This window comes from Drosophila subpulchrella, chromosome X (assembly GCF_014743375.2).
Source record: "Drosophila subpulchrella strain 33 F10 #4 breed RU33 chromosome X, RU_Dsub_v1.1 Primary Assembly, whole genome shotgun sequence".
Classification (NCBI taxonomy): Eukaryota; Metazoa; Arthropoda; class Insecta; order Diptera; family Drosophilidae; genus Drosophila; species Drosophila subpulchrella.
The window spans coordinates 4,996,160-5,013,030 of NC_050613.1; the positions used below are offsets into that span (position 1 = coordinate 4,996,160).

Here is a 16,871-nt window from a genome sequence, read left to right on the forward strand (position 1 = left end):
GGCAGCTTAAATAGGACAGATCTGTCCTGAAAAAGGACAAAATGGCAGCACTGCAAGCAACAGACAATTAAAGATATTCTGCCATAAGCAGAATGTTAAGTTAGATATCGAAACCTCTAATTCAACAACTACTGTTTAATTTTTTTCCTAACTTCAAATAGTTAACTAGTACATTTCTAAAGTGTGTGCTTGATAAAAACTACTTGAATTTTAGTTGTCAGTAGTCGTTCAGTGTCTAATCAGAGCCTTTCCGAAAGTTATAATGATAAGTTTATCATTACTGATGGCCTGCTTGCCCGATTGTTAACCCAACCCACCTGCTGATTGACAGCCAATTGTTGTCGTTTGTCACCTGAACCCCCCCTCCCCTGCTTATTATCCCCTTGGCTCAGCTCTTGTGGATCCAAAGGGCAGTGGCACGTGGCATTTGCAGTACGTCAGCAGTTGGAGCTGAAACGGCTCAGTTGCAAGCTTAAGTTAGGAGAACTATAATGTTGATGACGATGATGATGGGGATGGGGATGAGGATGGTGGGCGGGTGTTTGCTGATGATGTTCTAAAATAGAACTGCAGCAGCTTTGCCATGGGAATTATGTACGTAGCATGACGCATACGAAACGTTACCCACCGGGCAGCACGTGTCCAAAAGTAAGGGGATTGTTGCCGAGTGGTCATTCGATGCGGGGGAGACAGCCAAATTGATAAACTAGCATTGGCATGATATGAATTTTGATTTTGATTTTACAAGCGAGTGCAATTCGGCCCTGGGCAATAGAGGGTCGTTGTGTTATGGCCATTATGTGCTCCCAAAGATGCAGCAGCTGAATCTAATCAACACTAGTAGCGGCAGCAGCACAATAAACCTTCTTGGTATCGCAAGGACATGGACAACTCCACTTGACAATCCTTGACGGGCTGCAGACCAACTGGCAGGGCCAATCCGTTCGAGGGGAAAATACACAAGCGAGAGAACTACTGGCAGCGATAAGCATTCGGCCATAAATTCCCATTTCCGACAGCCATAGAAGGGAGCAAAATAAAAAGGAAATTCGCACTTGAGCAAAGCAATTTCCACCGACCATCGAACAGCAACAAGCGCTCTTAGCACTTCACCCATTTTCATTTCACTGTCCGCAAACGTAAACAAGTTAACAATGCATAATAATAACAACTTGAGCCACAACAACAACTGCCAGCCCAACGGCGACTGTTCAAGAACTTTGAATGCCACTTGCGGCTCCCGAACGGGGGATTCCCCGCCTGTTAGTGGCAGTGGCAGTAGCATGTGCATGTCCCGGACAGCTGTCACGGACACCGAGATCCCGCCAGGAGCCGGAGCAACTGCAGCCACATCGAAGGCGGCCTTGTGGTGGACACTGCAGCATCCGCACCAAGCGTAAGTCTTACCGGAAGTTACATGGCAGTGGCAGATCGAATCAACCAATGGTATAATTAGCTACCTATGTACATAAGTGGATCCTTCCTATTTAAGTCATGGCAAGCTAGAAAATTTTCCTAGTGTTACGAATTTTTTGGTTATTTCTAAGCTGTTAGTTTTGTCAGCTGTTTAACAGCTGTTTCCTACAAGATCCATTTTCAGAAATATCAGCCCTTCAACAACCTCGTTGAACAGCGGAGTTGTCATTTCTTTAAAAAAAAACCATGTCAACTCTATAACATGTTAATATCATCAGTGACGTATCACATTATAGGTCACGTTTATAAAGTTATTGCTGCGTTCAGCAGAACAAAATAATAACTGATAACTACAAACAACCCCTGTGAGTTCTGTAACCACATTTGAATGTCAATATAGCATATTCTTAACGAATGCACTGAGTTTGATAACAACCGAATCCATAACCCAAATAAAAACCTTACCCACTTTTTGTCTATCCCACGAATACCAACCTTCTTAAAGTTCACGAATTCCATAATAAATCTAACACATCAAGCCTTCTATAATTAAGATAGTACTATAAGACACCTGAAATGTACTTGAATTATACACTTTGTAATTTAGAATCGAATACCAAAATGAAATGAATTATAATATTAGTAATTAGGAACCGAATAGTAAACTGAAATTATTGACTGAAAGGCAGCCCAAAGCCTAAGTAGCTATGGCTGCCTATCCTTGTTGCTTTAAGTTTAATCTTTAAGCAAACAGTATTTTAATAAATACATTTCATTTTGAAAAGTCCCCCAAAAATCTTCTTTTGGATATAACTTTTGAAAGGAAAATCGGATGTGGAGTCATTCGACGCGTTGTTTCAGTAAGAATACAACCAGACTGCCGTTTTCTTAGGTATCAAAGCAGATTTTCATATCTGCGGCTATATATAGATAGTTGTCGCCTTCCCACACTCTCCTGATGCGCTTCGTCACTAAGTGGACTGCCGCCCAAAGTGATATACGCTTTAAAACCTAGTTTTTAAGTACAGTTTTTTATTCATAATCGATTGTTGTTGTTTGTCGTTTGTTGTTGGTGTCCAGGCTGGTTGTTTGTTTGTTAGTAGAGACAATCCTTCGCAGGATTGGTGTTGCAGAATGTCGCTCGCCCACCCACGCAGCCACCCAATCATCATCCGCTCACACGTGCGATCGTTGGTAAAGTGGGTGGGTGGATTGTACAGTGCGGTGCGTTTCGCTGTGTGTTGTGTGATTCGCGAGTGTTAGTTGATATTTAAGTAGATTACTGGGTGTGCTGCTCCGCAGGCGATTTTCTAGGCGCCGTTTTGCTCCTCGTCCTTTGTGCTGGCCTCATCCTTCTTTTTTTTCTCCGGAGTGGCACCGGCCTCATCGGCTTTGGCGGCGGCCTCGTCCACCTTCCGCTTCACGGCCCCGACGGCGGGAGCATCTGCTGAGGCCTCCTCGGTGCTGTCCTCGGTGGCCTCCTCTTCATCGGCGGCGGACTCCTTCTCCTGGTCAGCGCCATCGCCGGCACCGGAGAGTGCCCCGCTGTCGGCGGCCGGTGCTCCTAACTCCTTGGCGGCGGCTGGACACTCAGCTGCTGCTTCCTCGACGACGGAGGTCTCGTCCTTTTGTCCAGCATCAGCCATTTTTAAGTCGTTAGCGTGCAAAATAGGTTTGAATTGCTAGTTTTTTGGTACGTGCGCCAAAAACAAGACACGAATTCTAACACGCAGGTATGGTTTTCAGAAAACTAGGAAACTGTACAAATTTGTGCAAGCTGTCACTTCCTCTTTGGATAGCTTTTCTAGGAAGTAGAGCTGGGAAAAAAGCGATAGTACTATCGATAATATCGATGGTTGATGAAATTCTTACGATAGTTCTGCTGAACGCACACGATTACTGATCATGATGAAAAATTTCTATCAGATCAGTAAAAATTGAGCGTTAAAATAGTACGCTACCTTTTCGTGATACATAATACATTGCTGCTGATAAGTGAAATATCCATGAACCATGAAGTAAGTTAAACATTTTGCAATTGTTCAGGCGTTTTTGATTTTTACATGTCAACGATTGCTATGCGCAAAGCTGCAGTAGCGGTATGTTTTAACAAACATATGTTTAATAAAAAATCATTTGCTTATGAAGTTATTGGATGCGTTCAGCAGAACAACATGATAACTGATTACTGATCAGTTGTCAAGTTTGTTCTGCTGAACGCAGGCAATGAAGATAGTGCAACTATGAAAATTACAATTTTTTAATAGTTACAACGATAAATTAGTTAAATTATTATAGAGGATCGCCCTACAGGCCAACATCGACATCTACTTTAATAAATATGTAATTTTTCAACATGTAAAATGTGCGGACCATCGTACTCCTTCGAAATCCAAGTGATGGGAGTTTTTAGAAATACTATCGGGATAGTCTGAGAAACATCGGTGGGGGTCACCGGGGCGCAACCATCGATATAATCGCTTGTTGTCCAGCTCTACTTCCTAGCAAAGCTATTCAAAGAGAAAGTGACAGCTTGCACGAATTTTTACAGTTTCCTAGTTTTCGGAAAACCATACCTGCGTGTTAGAATTCGTGTCTTGTTTTTGGCGCACGTATCAAAAACCAGCAATTTATACCTATTTTGAACGCTAAAGATAAGTATAATAACTTAAAAATGGCTGATGCTGGACAAAATACCGAGATCCCCGTCGTCGAGGAGGCCTCAGCAGATGCTCCCGCCGTCGGGGCCGTGAAACGGAAGGTGGACGAGGCCGCCGCCAAAGCCGATGAGGCCGGTGCCACTCCGGAGAAAAAAAAGAAGGATGAGGCCAGCACAAAGGACGAGGAGCAGAACGGCGCCTAGAAAATCGCCTGCGGAGCAGCACACCCAGTAATCTACTTAAATATCAACAAACACTCGCGAATCACACAACACACAGCGAAACGCACCGCACTGTACAATCCACCCACCCACTTTACCAACGATCGCACGTGTGAGCGGGTGATGATACATTCATGCAACACCACATTCTGCAACACCAATCCTGCAAAGTGGAGCGTAGTCTTTAAGCGTACTGATTGAACCTCTCTAGGTCTACTAACAAACCCACAAAAGACTATGCCACCAACAACAATAAACGAGGAACAACAAAAATCCATTATCATTAAAAAAAACCTTACTTAAAAACTAGATTTTAAAGCATATATCACTTTGGGCGGCAGTGCACTTAGTGACGAAGCGCATCAGGAGAGTGTGGGAAGCCGAACACTATGTATATATAACAGCAGAGGCTTAAATTACTTAGGCTTTAGGCTGCGTTACAGTCAATAATTTCAGTTTACCATTCGGTTCCTAATTACTAATTGTATAATTCATTTTATTTTGGTATTCGATTCTAATTTACTAGGTGTATAATTCAAGTACATTTCAGGTGTCTTTTAGTACTATCTTAATTATAGAAGACCTGATGTGTTAGAATTCTTGAGGAATTCGAGAATTTGCAAGAAGTGGGGTAAGGTTTTTATTTGGGATATGGATTCGGTTGTTGTCAAATGCAGTGTATTCGTTAAGAATATGCTTTATTGATATTAAAATGTGGTTACAGAACTTACAGGGGTTGTTTAAGGCCTGAAGAAGTCTATGTTGATGGCTGTATCTGGTGTGGCCCAGACGTAATCTTATTTTTCGAGCTTGATCTTTTCTTGATAGTTTGGTTATTTCTATTGCTTTTGTGTAGTCGATTATATTCAGATGGCTACTGCTTATGGATTGGTACCAACTGGAGGAGTATTTAAATATATTGAGAGAGATGTTATAAAAATGATTTTTTTTGATCTGTTTGTATCGGACCGGTTAATATTATGCGAGGTGATCAGAGGTGCGATATTTGGGTTTTTTTGCGGATTTATTAGCATATTCGTTGCCGCTAGTTCCAACATAGCTCGGAACCCACATGATTTTAATTTTGGAGTAAGCAGTTTTTTTTATACCAGGAATTTTCGTAGGATAATAAGCGGAATTGTCGATGTTCTTTATCGAGTGAATTCGGAAAGAGAGTCCGATCAGATGCAGATTTTTCCTTTAATACTTGGTACGGCCTATCACGACGGCTTCCAATATTGCGATATTTTAATATCATCGTATGTAAATATATATTTGTAGTTCTGTTTGCCTTATTAATATTATAGGACAAAAACTAACAATAAAATATTAAGCTGTGCATGTTTTTGTTTCCTAAAGCGTTCATAACTAACCACAAATATTTCATAATTCGATCCCTCTGTTGCTGATATTTTCTGTTGAATTTTCAAAAAATTCATCAATTTAACAGCTAAGGGAAAGCCCAGTATACATTAAATCATGTTTAGGTTGCCATGACTTTTAAAAATAAGTCCTGTCAGTTAGTTCAAAACCAAGCAAATGTCAAGTGGGGCTTTTCAAACTAGATTTATTTAAAAGGGTAATATATAAGCGAATAGAATTTTGAATTATGGATATTTTTGATAAAATTTGATAAGTCTTCTTCTAAAAGTTAAACATTTGAAAGTCAAAACAAAAAAAACAGCGAGAGTTGATAAAAACAAAGTTTTACACTGCGAGAAATTGGTACTATTTTCTTGCATTGTTTTAATAGTTGAACAGAAAAAATTGTTGACACAAATTAACCCATTCTCCCAACGGTCCTTGTATTTCCAACCTTCCTCGATGCATGACAAAAATATAGTTGTTAAAGGAAAAGAACATAACTTTTATTCGAGTATCTTATTAAAAAAACGGTATATTAGTCTTTTGAAACCCACACATTGCAATATTTACTAATCTCACTCATTCTTTTCTAATTATCAAAGCGTATACTCGTATACCTATTATTTCATTTAGTAAATAATAAAATAGAATATATCTCAAGGAAATAAACAAATGCTTCAACAAATGCTTTTTGTACAAACAATTTTTTAAAAATTGTCAGCATAAGTCTATTTACATATGGTCAAACAAAGTGCTCCGATTCAGTGTCAATGGACCGATTATGAAAAATATAATCAGCTAAAAACAGAATAACACGTATTTAATGTGCAATGCGGTGTGTATATTGTGTGTACATAAAAGATGCTAATGTGTACCGATGACCTTTTGTCGTTGGAAAATGTTGATCGCGTCGCTTGTAAACAAAACACTGCCAATCGGTTCGTTGACGCACTTGAGCATTCATCCAATGGAATTGAAAGCTCTGAGTTTCCAAAAGCAGAGTTTCGCTGGTTGTTATCAATGCAAATGAAAGGCAAACACCCTCCTCCCTGAGAAAACATGGTGAACTTGCGAGTTTTCTCACAAACATTGCTCATACGCAGCGTATAACCAAAGGCAAACATGGGCTAATGGCAGCCGCGCCATATCTCTGTCATCGCAATCAATAATCTGGGCACCCAATCTATGAAACTATTCAGTTCCCAGGGACTGGGAGCGTATTTTTAGATCCGCGGAATCGGCCGCATTAATTGACGCGCAATCCGCTGGCAGTGACAATTAACTCATACAAGCGGATTATAACCCATATTAGTGAATTTTCATTTATGCATTTATTAGGCTATTTTTAAACCCGACGATCTCTAATTAATCCGATTAGTCACATCTCTGATTTTTGGCGAAATGATGTGGTGCATCGTTTGCCGAGTCTGTACCTTTTGACCTCGAATTAAATGCTTGAAATTGTAAAAACGAATTAAATTTTTCAATAACATCACTTTAGTGCGACCCGGGAAAAATAGATGTTGCACACATACAAATATTCTGGGTAGTATCTCGTTACTGTAAGAAAGGCTAACAAATATCAAAAAAAAGTGAAGTGTATTTTATTGTAGCTTTGGTTTTCATTTAATAGTAAAACTACAAACTATTGGTAGAGTATCTATTTCTATGGTCAAAAGGGCTATTCGATAGATTGCGACCATTTTACTATTATATTGGCCAACTTTACTTAAAAGATTTTTTGTGTGTGGATAAGAAGCAATGTTATTTCCTTTGAACTGTCAAACTAAAGCCGTGACATATCAGACACCTATTAAAAGTATGTATACACTTCGGTTATGGGTTTCCATCTTTAAGCCCCAATCGATTAAAAGTCAGCAACATTCTTGTGTTTGGAAAATTGGCAAAGCTGCTTCAGCTGGCAAGTGGAAAATGGAAAAATTAATTATTGCAGCAAGATTCTGTGCCCTTTTGTGGCGTGTGTTTTGTCTCAGATTTATGCATTCTGTTCGAATTGGGGTTGACAAAAGCAACAAAAGGGTCGTGGCAACAACCACGAATAAGATCGGCCAACAAAGTTGGCCAAAAGGGAAGATTGGTCGGGAGAGGCTGGATGAGGCGACTGGAGGGCAAGGAGCCCCGAAGAGGATGCAACTTTTTCGCTTATTTGGCAAATGTTCAAGTGGACCAGAATTGCCAAAAGGGACAGCAGAATAAATAAACGCACAGCATGGACACCCAGCGTACATAAAAAACTCCCCGAAAACCAAAAACTACGAGTCTGGGTGTTAGGCAATAAAAAACCGAAACTGAAATGCTCTTTTTGGGGGTGTTGGTATAATCCCCCTGGCCATGATTAATCGAATTATTGATTCGGCAGACATTATAAAGTATTCTAAATATGAAAACAAGAGGGGGGCGAAGTCTTTAAGCACACAAAAGCATAGGAGCATAAATTCCCAACCATGATAAAACGAAATCATCAACTAACCCTTCCTTAAAAAAAGTGAAACGCCAAAGTCAAGGGTATCTCAAAACATTTTGTCCACGCTCATCCCGCTAATGAGTTTTCCCACAAAGAGGCGTGGCCCACACATACCAAACAAAGTCCGTCGAAAGCCGAAAGGGGCGTGTCCGTCCCGACCGCCCACAACAACTTTTCTACACTAATTGCTGACCGCAGCCGCCGTTGCCTTCGAAGCCGCGGCGAATTGAGTCCAAGTACCGCCTCCGCCCCTCGGAAAACGAAAAAGGCCGGGGGACACCATCAAAGAGCAACGACAAAGTTGAAAATTGAATGTCAGGCGCTTTTCACGCCATTTCCATGCCACATTTTCCCACTCAGGGCTCGTTTCTCATGCCATTTCATTCGTGATTCCATGCCAAATTGATAACCCATTGACATCCCTTAACGATCGAACGATCAGCCAAATCGATCGACGTCAAATCAACATTCTAGAATCTTGTAATACATTAAATATTGCACATCGGATCGATGGAGAATGTGTAATACAATTTCATAGTAAACTGTACTAATGAAAGCCTTAATATTAATATAATGCTTTAAAGAGATGTGTCGAACTAAACTGACAGCTTGGAAAAGCTTTACTTTTAGAGTTATGTCGGTTTAACTTTTAAACATTTAAATAGTGTAGAAAGAAATCTTTGAATGTACATATAGTGCAGTAAAGAATTTTTTTTAAGCCCAAGCGTATGCAATATAACATAATAATCGTTTTCCCTTCTTTGCAGAGTGTTTGTGAACAGATCGTTGCATTTGGAGAACATCAAGTACTATGGCTTCGATATGGACTACACCTTGGCAGGTTGGTAGCTCTTTATTTTCCGGACATCTAACTAGTTACCACTGATAAATATCTTTTCAAAACAGAGTACAAGTCGCCGCAGTACGAGCAACTGGGCTTCAACCTGGTCAAGGAGCGGCTGGTTTCCATGGGCTATCCCAAGGAGATCCTGCAGTTCGAGTACGATCCCACGTTCCCCGTTCGCGGCCTATGGTTCGACACACTCTACGGAAATCTACTGAAAGTGGATGCCTACGGCAACATCCTGGTCTGCGTTCACGGGTTTGAGTTCATCAAGCAGTAAGTGGAAATATCCTAAACGTACAATGGGAAAACCTCATTAATGTCTTTTTCCTTCAGTCACCAGGTGTACGAGCTGTATCCCAACAAGTTCTTGAAACTGGACGAGTCGCGTGTTTATGTCCTCAACACACTCTTCAACCTCCCGGAGACCTATCTTCTGGCCTGTCTCGTTGACTTCTTCACCAACAGCAGCGAATTTGTGCGGTAAGTTTGCCCCATATATTAGACTGTCTCTTTGACTCTATGGACCTCTACTTTCGAAATTATTTGGGGTCCACCTTATACCTAAACTATTTTACATTTGTTATACTGTGTTAAAGTGTAAGCTAAAGATCAAAAAGACTTAGCTTTAGGACTTAACATCATTTTGCCATAAATTCATATTTCTCTCAAGTTATATAATCAATCATTATTAACTCAAACATCTCTTGACGAAGTACAAAACTAATAACACTCGCATTTTCAATATACATAAGCTATGAAATCTACTTTTGAGACAAAAATGTATAATACTATCGACTAAATAGATAAACTGATTCTCATTCTCAAGAATTTATCCAATTAGAATAAATTTGGTCCGTTCAAGGGGTATTGTTATAAAGAAACCAGCACTGGTTTTCAAAATTAACTTTCACCTCTATATCGTCTGATCAAAACTGAAAATCTGATCTGAAAATAATAATAATACCTTTTGATTGGTTTATCACTTGTTTCGATTGGACTATCGTAACTACGTGGACTGCCGTCCACAATGATATGGTTAAAATATCCTAATTTGAAACGGCTTACGCCAAAATTGGTTACTAATCGCCATTCAAAACGCACTAAAATTGTTTTAGTTTTACAAGCTGGTAACCCCTCGATGTCTGTAGTAATTCCCATCTAGACAGGCTTTCGACTGATTGGCACCCCCTTTATCTGAGTCTGCTGCTCTTCAACCACCGCCTCTGCGTTTCCACTTCTCTACTATCTCCTCTACTTTCTTTTTCTTTCCCCCGACAGCGTTGAGCGCGGCATCAAAGCTGGCGATTTCCTTTTCACCTACAAGTCGATTTTCCAGGACGTGCGACGTGCCGTCGACTGGGTGCATTCCGATGGCGACCTCAAGCGTCGCACCACGCAGGTGAGTACTCCTCAAAGATAACCTCCTTCCATAGATGAACCTAAGCCTATCATATTCCATTCACTAGAACATGGCCCACTATGTGAAGAAGGACGAGCGTTTGCCCACGGTTCTTTCGCGTCTCCGCGAATCGGGCGCCAAACTCTTCATGCTGACCAACAGCGACTACACGTACACCAACGAGATCATGACCTACCTGTTCGACTTCCCCCATGGAGCCACTCCCGAGGAGCCGCACCGCGACTGGAAGAGCTACTTCGATGTGATCGTGGTGGATGCCCGCAAGCCGCTCTTCTTCGACGAGGGCACCGTTCTGCGGCAGGTGGACACGAAGACCGGTGGCCTGAAGATCGGCACCCACATTGGACCCCTGCAGCCGGGCCAGGTGTACTCGGGCGGCTCCTGCGAGCTATTCACCAAGTTTATCAACGCTAAGGGCAAGGATGTGCTGTATGTGGGCGACCACATCTTTGGCGACATTCTGAAGTCGAAGAAGATCCGCGGTTGGCGCACCTTCCTCATCGTGCCCGAGTTGGTCAGGGAGCTGCATGTGTGGACGGATGAGTGCCAGCTGTTTGCAGAGCTCCAGAACCTGGACATCAAGCTGGGCGACCTTTATCGGGATCTCGACTCGAGTGCCAAGGTCAAGCCGGACATTTCGCAGCTGCGCACCTGCATCCGGGACGTGACCCACAAGATGGACATGTCCTACGGGATGATGGGCTCGCTCTTCCGCTCCGGCTCGCGGCAGACCTTCTTCTCCAGCCAGGTGGTGCGATATGCCGACGTCTACGCGGCCACCCTGCTCAACCTCATCTACTACCCCTTCTCGTACATGTTCCGGGCTCCGGCCATGCTCCTGCCGCACGAGTCCACGGTGGCCCACGACCAGGCCCACCAGCCGCCTCCGCCGCTGGCCCCAGCTGTCCCGATCACGGGTTCCTCCTCGGTGGCAGCATCGCCGGATGAGCCGGCTCGCATTGTGGGGGGCACCGAGCCGGCCAAGGACACCAAGGACTTGCATCGCGCCGTAAGCATAATATCCATTACACATCACCCATGCTAGAACCGGGCCTTCTTTCTTCCAGAGCTCCATTGTGCACACTCGTCCCTCGACGCCCACCGTGGTGACCCACACCCATGACGAGGACTACTCCGAGGAGGAGGAGACACCCAGTGGCGCCGAGTCATCTACAGAGCAGCCGCTGCGCGACGCCTCCGAAGACTAGGAACCGCAACCCCCCAGCCGGAATGTTTGGGTCAACGAATTTTCTTCTCAAACTTCCCCAATGTCCCAAGAGGCCCTTTAACCTTTTAACCCATCCCATGCCCCAACCCAAACCCATCCCTAAATCCACACCGTGGTCGAAGCAATTGTGAAACATACGATTTTTCCTGGCGATTTTACCCGATCACAGATAAGTGAAACTATATACCTAATATGATATATACATTATACATTAGCTGGTTCCGTACATATAATGTGTCTTTTTTTTTTAATTAAAACAATAAATTTGCTGTAATTGAAAGAAAGCAAATGGTGTGAATAATTCATGAGGGGTGCTAAAAGTATATATGAGTATATTTTTTAACCGATACTTTTTTAGCTATGGGAAAATAAACTTTCAAATGGTGACCCCGATCCATTAGCTAAATATGGTTACTATATAGTCCGATCGAGTTATGAATCGGAATATATATCTAAAGAATAGATAGATGACACCGATACTTTTTAGCTATGGGAAAATAATCTGTCGAATTATTATTTAGCCAAGCTACTGATACTTCTTGGTGACCCCGATCCATTAGTCTTATACGGTCACTGCATTTTCCGAACAACTGAACCCCCCTTTTCCCTATGCTAATATACATAAACAAATTGACCTTTTTCTAGTAATATTCAGGTTAAAATTTATTGATGCAGAATGAGATGGTGGAGAGGGTATTCGTGCTCCCTGCTCACTGCTTGGCGATCTTGTTGGCATCGCACTGGAGATCTGCGTAGATCTGCTCGTCCTGGATTTCGTTCTTGATCTCCGTGGCGAGCTGAACGGCTTTGTCCTGCGGAATAAGATACATTTTCAGATTGCGAAGCATGGGAATAGAAAGGCAAGCACTCACATTGAAGTAGACGTTCTTCTTGCCCTCCTGGAACTCTCCAAACAGGGCAAATACATCCACCAACTTGCCGTGGGCGCCGAACTTGTCCGAGATCAAGGAGAACAGGTGCTTCACCGTCTCCTGCTCCACGCTGGTGGTGTCCTTTCTGATGAAGATGGCCCGGGGCAGCTGTACATCCACGTTGCAGGCAAGGAAGTCGGTGACCGGTCGTCGCTCCAAGCTGGGGCACACCAGCTGCGAGTCCTTGTGCTTCTCCAGCTCCGAGGCGGGCACGATCTCTACCTCACCATCGGCACTGGACAACACACGGCAGGCGTCCAGACCACGTCGCTTGTTCAGCAGAGCTGCGGCTGTCCGGGAGCGTCCACAGTTCTCATTGAATTTCCTATAACAAATTAGGTGTTTATTAAGATAGGTAGCTTCAAAGGCGGCTCTAAAATATTAAAGCATTAATCACTCAATGATTGATCATTAGAAATGTAGCTAAACAGTTGGGGGCTGACGTCCTAGGGTTTTAGGGATTAATACTTTATTGATCAACATTTCGATCGATTATGGAAGATAGGGGTCCAAATGGGCCAACGAGCAACACAGTATTGGCCACATAAAGTGGTTTATTAAAAGTTAAGGGATAAAGACTTGACTTCAAGTGGGTTATTGGGATTGTTCGAAGTCTAAATATTGATTGATCATATTCTTCGATCAATTATAAGAGAGTCTTAAGATCAACGATCATTAAGTAAGATAGATAGACACAGATTGGTTCGAAGTGTGAGGTTTAGACAATCAAGATAATCATTAGAGAATCATATTGCTGAGTAGATTGTATAAAGGTTGAAGATTATAAAATCATATTGTTCGACCACTTTAAGAAATATCTTGAGATCTACGATCATTAAAGTACGATAGAGTTCTATTAAACATTTTTAACCAAAAACAATAGTTTGATTGATCATCAGGAGGTGACATAGATTGGTTCCAAGAATCTTAAGATTTACTGTCATTAAAGTAAGAAAAAGTTCTAAGTTAAACCTTGAAAGGAAACAATAAAGCCATTCAACAAAGAACCATACATTGATTGATCATCAAAAGGTGACTTCTTCAAAGAGCTCTACACCTTTTTAATAATCAAGTCTAGATAAATATGCTCTTTGGTTAATGTAAGAAGGAACTTCTGATTTACGATCGTTAATGGATCAATAAAGATATCTCATGTAGTCAGTAGTAGTAGTAGATCATCAGGATCTACTGATTGAATTTGAAAAAGAGAAGATCTACTTACAGGCTGGCCTTTTGGAGGGCCTCCCGAGAAACACCCGGTGCTGCCACCGCCACCAGGACGTCGTCCTGGGCCCTCTGCTCGTAGACCACAGGTTGCAGCTCGTTGCGACGGGCATCCGCATAGCCCGAGGGCGGCACAATGACCAGATCGGCCTCCTTCTTGGTCAGAGCCACCACGCAATCGGTGGACTGGACGCACTCGAGCTCCGGACGAGCATCGCGGGCGTAGGCCGCCTGGTGGAGGGCCTGGCACTTGGCGAGCTCGTCGTCGTTCTGGGCGCACAATCGGATCTTCCGGATGGCACTGCCGTCGCGCTCGATCACATCCTTGTAGCCAGCACGCTCCAAATAGACCTTTGGATCGATGGCCGCGTCCTTGCTGTGGTACACGGCATTCGGCTGGATGAGCAGGTGGGCGGCGGCGTCCTTGTTCTGGGCCTGCAGCCCGTTGGCAAAGAATCGCTCCAGCCGCGACTGCAGCTGGTGCAGCTGGTCGGCGCTATGGACGGCCTTCTCGTTGGAGATGTAGCCGCTCCAGGGGCGCTGGGCCCAGGAGCAGGCGGGTCCGGTGATCGGTCGTCGGGTGCCATCCTCGCACAGGTACTCGAAGTTCTCCGGATTGCCCTCCGCGGGCGGAGCATCTGGTCCGGCACCGGGCAGGCCGAAGTACTTCTTAATGTACTGCACCTTGGAGAAGGCCACCTCGCCCTGGCCCTTGTCCAGGCAGCGGATGGCGCCGTCGTAGCCGCTAAACTTGTCCGGGTAGTTGCACTGCTCCGGCTTCTCGCACAGGGCACACAGATTCGAGTACTTCTTCTTCAGCAGGCGGTCCGTGTCCGGATGCGTGGAGTAGGTGCCCACCAGGCACGACTGCGTGAAGAACTCGGACAGGGACTTGAGCTCGCGCTCCGTGGCGGAGATCTGTGGATCGGCGGACACCTTCAGGACGTGCGTGTTCTTCAGCTTGGTGATGGGGATCTTGTAGCCCACGTTGCGACCGAAGCCAGTGTGGCAGGACTTGGCGCCGCGCAGCTGCTGCAGAGTGCGAATGGGGGAGTCCTTCTTCACCAGGATGATGCCCTCGTAACGGAAGGCGGCTGCGTGGGGAAGGGGAGATGAGAAATAGAGTGAGTACTTGAATAACTTAAATATATTTCTAGGGTTTTGGTCCTTCGAGCCTTTTGGTATGTACCGGACTTTAAGTGTATAGTGAGTATTGGTCACTCTATGTTTTGGTCCTTCGAGCCTTATGGCTCTAGTACCTGCTATCCACCAAGGGATCTCATTTTATTATTAATGTTATCACTGATTATCACTCATTTCCATGGAGGATTCGTTTCAATGGTCCTTCGAGCCCATTGGTTAGAGTACCTATCACCATCACCACTCACCATCTTTGTCCTGCTGCGTGCGGATCTCGGAGACCACGCGATAGTCCTCGTTCTTGCGGTGGTAGGCGATGTACATGTCCTCCGGCTCCGTGGCCAGCACATCGGCCTTGCGCTGCTCGATCAGCTCCAGGCAGTCCACCCGATCCCGCCCAGCCACGCACTCCATGCGGATGCCCGCCTCCGAGGGATCGGCCAACAGCTGCTTGCACTCGGCCAAGTAGATCTGCGGCACACACAGGCGATCTGCGGGATGATCGAGGAGGGAGGTGTTAGATGGATTCAACCGGGTGCGCGGGGGGTAACCTACAAATGGGCTCCTCGGCCCCGGAGGATGGTGGGCCCAGGATCAGCAGGAGGGCGGCCACCGCCATAGGCAGCCAGGTGCGGGTCTCTCTCGGCGACATCATCTCAAAACAGTTGAAGCTCGACTGTGAAGAATCCGGAGCCGGCTGGTGGCTTTTATAGCCACCCAGATGTGCTGCTTCTTCTCCCGGCTTCGTGCTCTTTTTTGCATTTGTTTGTTCTCTTTTGCTTCTGTTTGCCCGGCGACAAGGAGGAATAATAATAATAATAATGAAGAAAGACAGTCCCGGGGACCGGTTTTTTTTTCGCGGGGAAGGCGTGAGTGGGCGGCCATCCAGGCCTATACTCCGGCAAACAAGTTTTGCGACACTGATATATGACTAGACATGTAAAACTATAGGAGATTTGCCACTCGTCTAATAGATTTCTCGGTCCATGATCTACCTTAAGGTGTACCTCCCCATCTGTGCTTTGGATAGAACAATGTATGATCGATCTAAATTAGAATTCAGCCTGAGGCGATTGTGTGTCGGTTACTTTGTTACGATCAATCGATCATATCGTATCTATGCCGTTCTTTCACCGCTTTCTCTTGACAGAATTTATTTGAGCATGCATACTAATTTTTTAAATAAATCATTAACGATCGCCTAAGCGAAAACAATAAAATAGTTTTATACTCGGGGATCGGCAAAACCGCAACACCTTTTGACAGTTTAGAGAACAGCGCCCACTTCAATTAATTGTCTTGGCACTTGATCCCCTAATCGATCGTTGCACATATATGCACTCTATATATGAGCACTCTATCTATATATGTACGTGAAGACCGATCCCAAGCCAACGACTGGTACTTAATGTGTGTACCCATTGAATTATATAAGTAAGCTTTCTGCTGCACTGGGCCTTTGGGTTTCTAGGAACACAGTAGTGCTGTGCTCCCCCTACCAAATTAACTAGTCCAATCAGGCGATACTTACAATCTTTGCCGTAACCGGTTAAGTCACCTCCTCGTCGATCCCACAGGGGTTGCCCATCACCCTCCCCATTCCACTGGCGAATAATCATGCGATTTGAGCCCTTATCCAGAGGTATATCTATTTTGGACGAGCGGTCTGGTTCCCATTGTGCTGGGGCCCAGCTTTGCAATTCTATTTTTCACTTTCTCAGCTTTTGCGCGGTTTTGATTTGCATTCATCTAATGATTTGGCTGCTTTAAATTCGCTTTTCTTGGAAGTAAACAAATTAAGAGTAATTGCCTTTCAGTTATACTCTTCAAGGGGATCTTATTATGTTGACCAAGGCTTGAAGGTGACTGACTAAAATTAAAAGTTGAACAAAATCAGTTCAGTTTTAAAGCTGTGGAATTTGAAAACTAATTT

General features: G+C 44.0%; 3 protein-coding genes across 8 annotated transcripts in view; 1 reads left to right on the forward strand and 2 right to left on the reverse strand.

Moving 5' to 3' along the window:
- LOC119556300 (cytosolic purine 5'-nucleotidase) overlaps positions 1–11,926 on the forward strand; it is a 29,524-nt gene extending 17,598 nt beyond the window's left edge. For 4 of the 6 annotated variants that reach the window (XM_037868378.1, XM_037868379.1, XM_037868375.1 and 1 more), the window contains 6 exons: positions 8,915–8,988; positions 9,054–9,267; positions 9,328–9,474; positions 10,273–10,393; positions 10,461–11,423; positions 11,482–11,926. In XM_037868378.1, coding sequence (XP_037724306.1) covers positions 8,915–8,988; positions 9,054–9,267; positions 9,328–9,474; positions 10,273–10,393; positions 10,461–11,423; positions 11,482–11,622 — 1,660 coding nt within the window. In that variant the 3' untranslated portion in view covers positions 11,623–11,926. Of the gene's footprint in view, positions 1–1,139; positions 1,397–8,718; positions 8,784–8,914; positions 8,989–9,053; positions 9,268–9,327; positions 9,475–10,272; positions 10,394–10,460; positions 11,424–11,481 lie in introns of those variants that run through there. The other 2 variants (XM_037868377.1, XM_037868380.1) reach the window with 2 other exon arrangements.
- Positions 2,439–3,209, reverse strand: LOC119556303 (cytochrome c1-like). The gene has a single exon (XM_037868383.1). The coding sequence runs from the start codon at positions 3,060–3,062 to the stop codon at positions 2,727–2,729; it is 336 nt and encodes a 111-aa protein (XP_037724311.1). The 5' UTR covers positions 3,063–3,209; the 3' UTR covers positions 2,439–2,726.
- Positions 11,927–12,278: 352 nt separating the features above from the next.
- On the reverse strand, positions 12,279–15,652 carry LOC119556194 (transferrin). The gene is made up of 5 exons (XM_037868141.1): positions 15,494–15,652; positions 15,187–15,429; positions 13,797–14,892; positions 12,515–12,899; positions 12,279–12,454 (listed from the first exon to the last, which is right to left on the reverse strand). The coding sequence occupies exons 1-5, from the start codon at positions 15,591–15,593 to the stop codon at positions 12,353–12,355; spliced, it is 1,926 nt and encodes a 641-aa protein (XP_037724069.1). The 5' UTR covers positions 15,594–15,652; the 3' UTR covers positions 12,279–12,352.
- Positions 15,653–16,871: the final 1,219 nt, after the last annotated feature.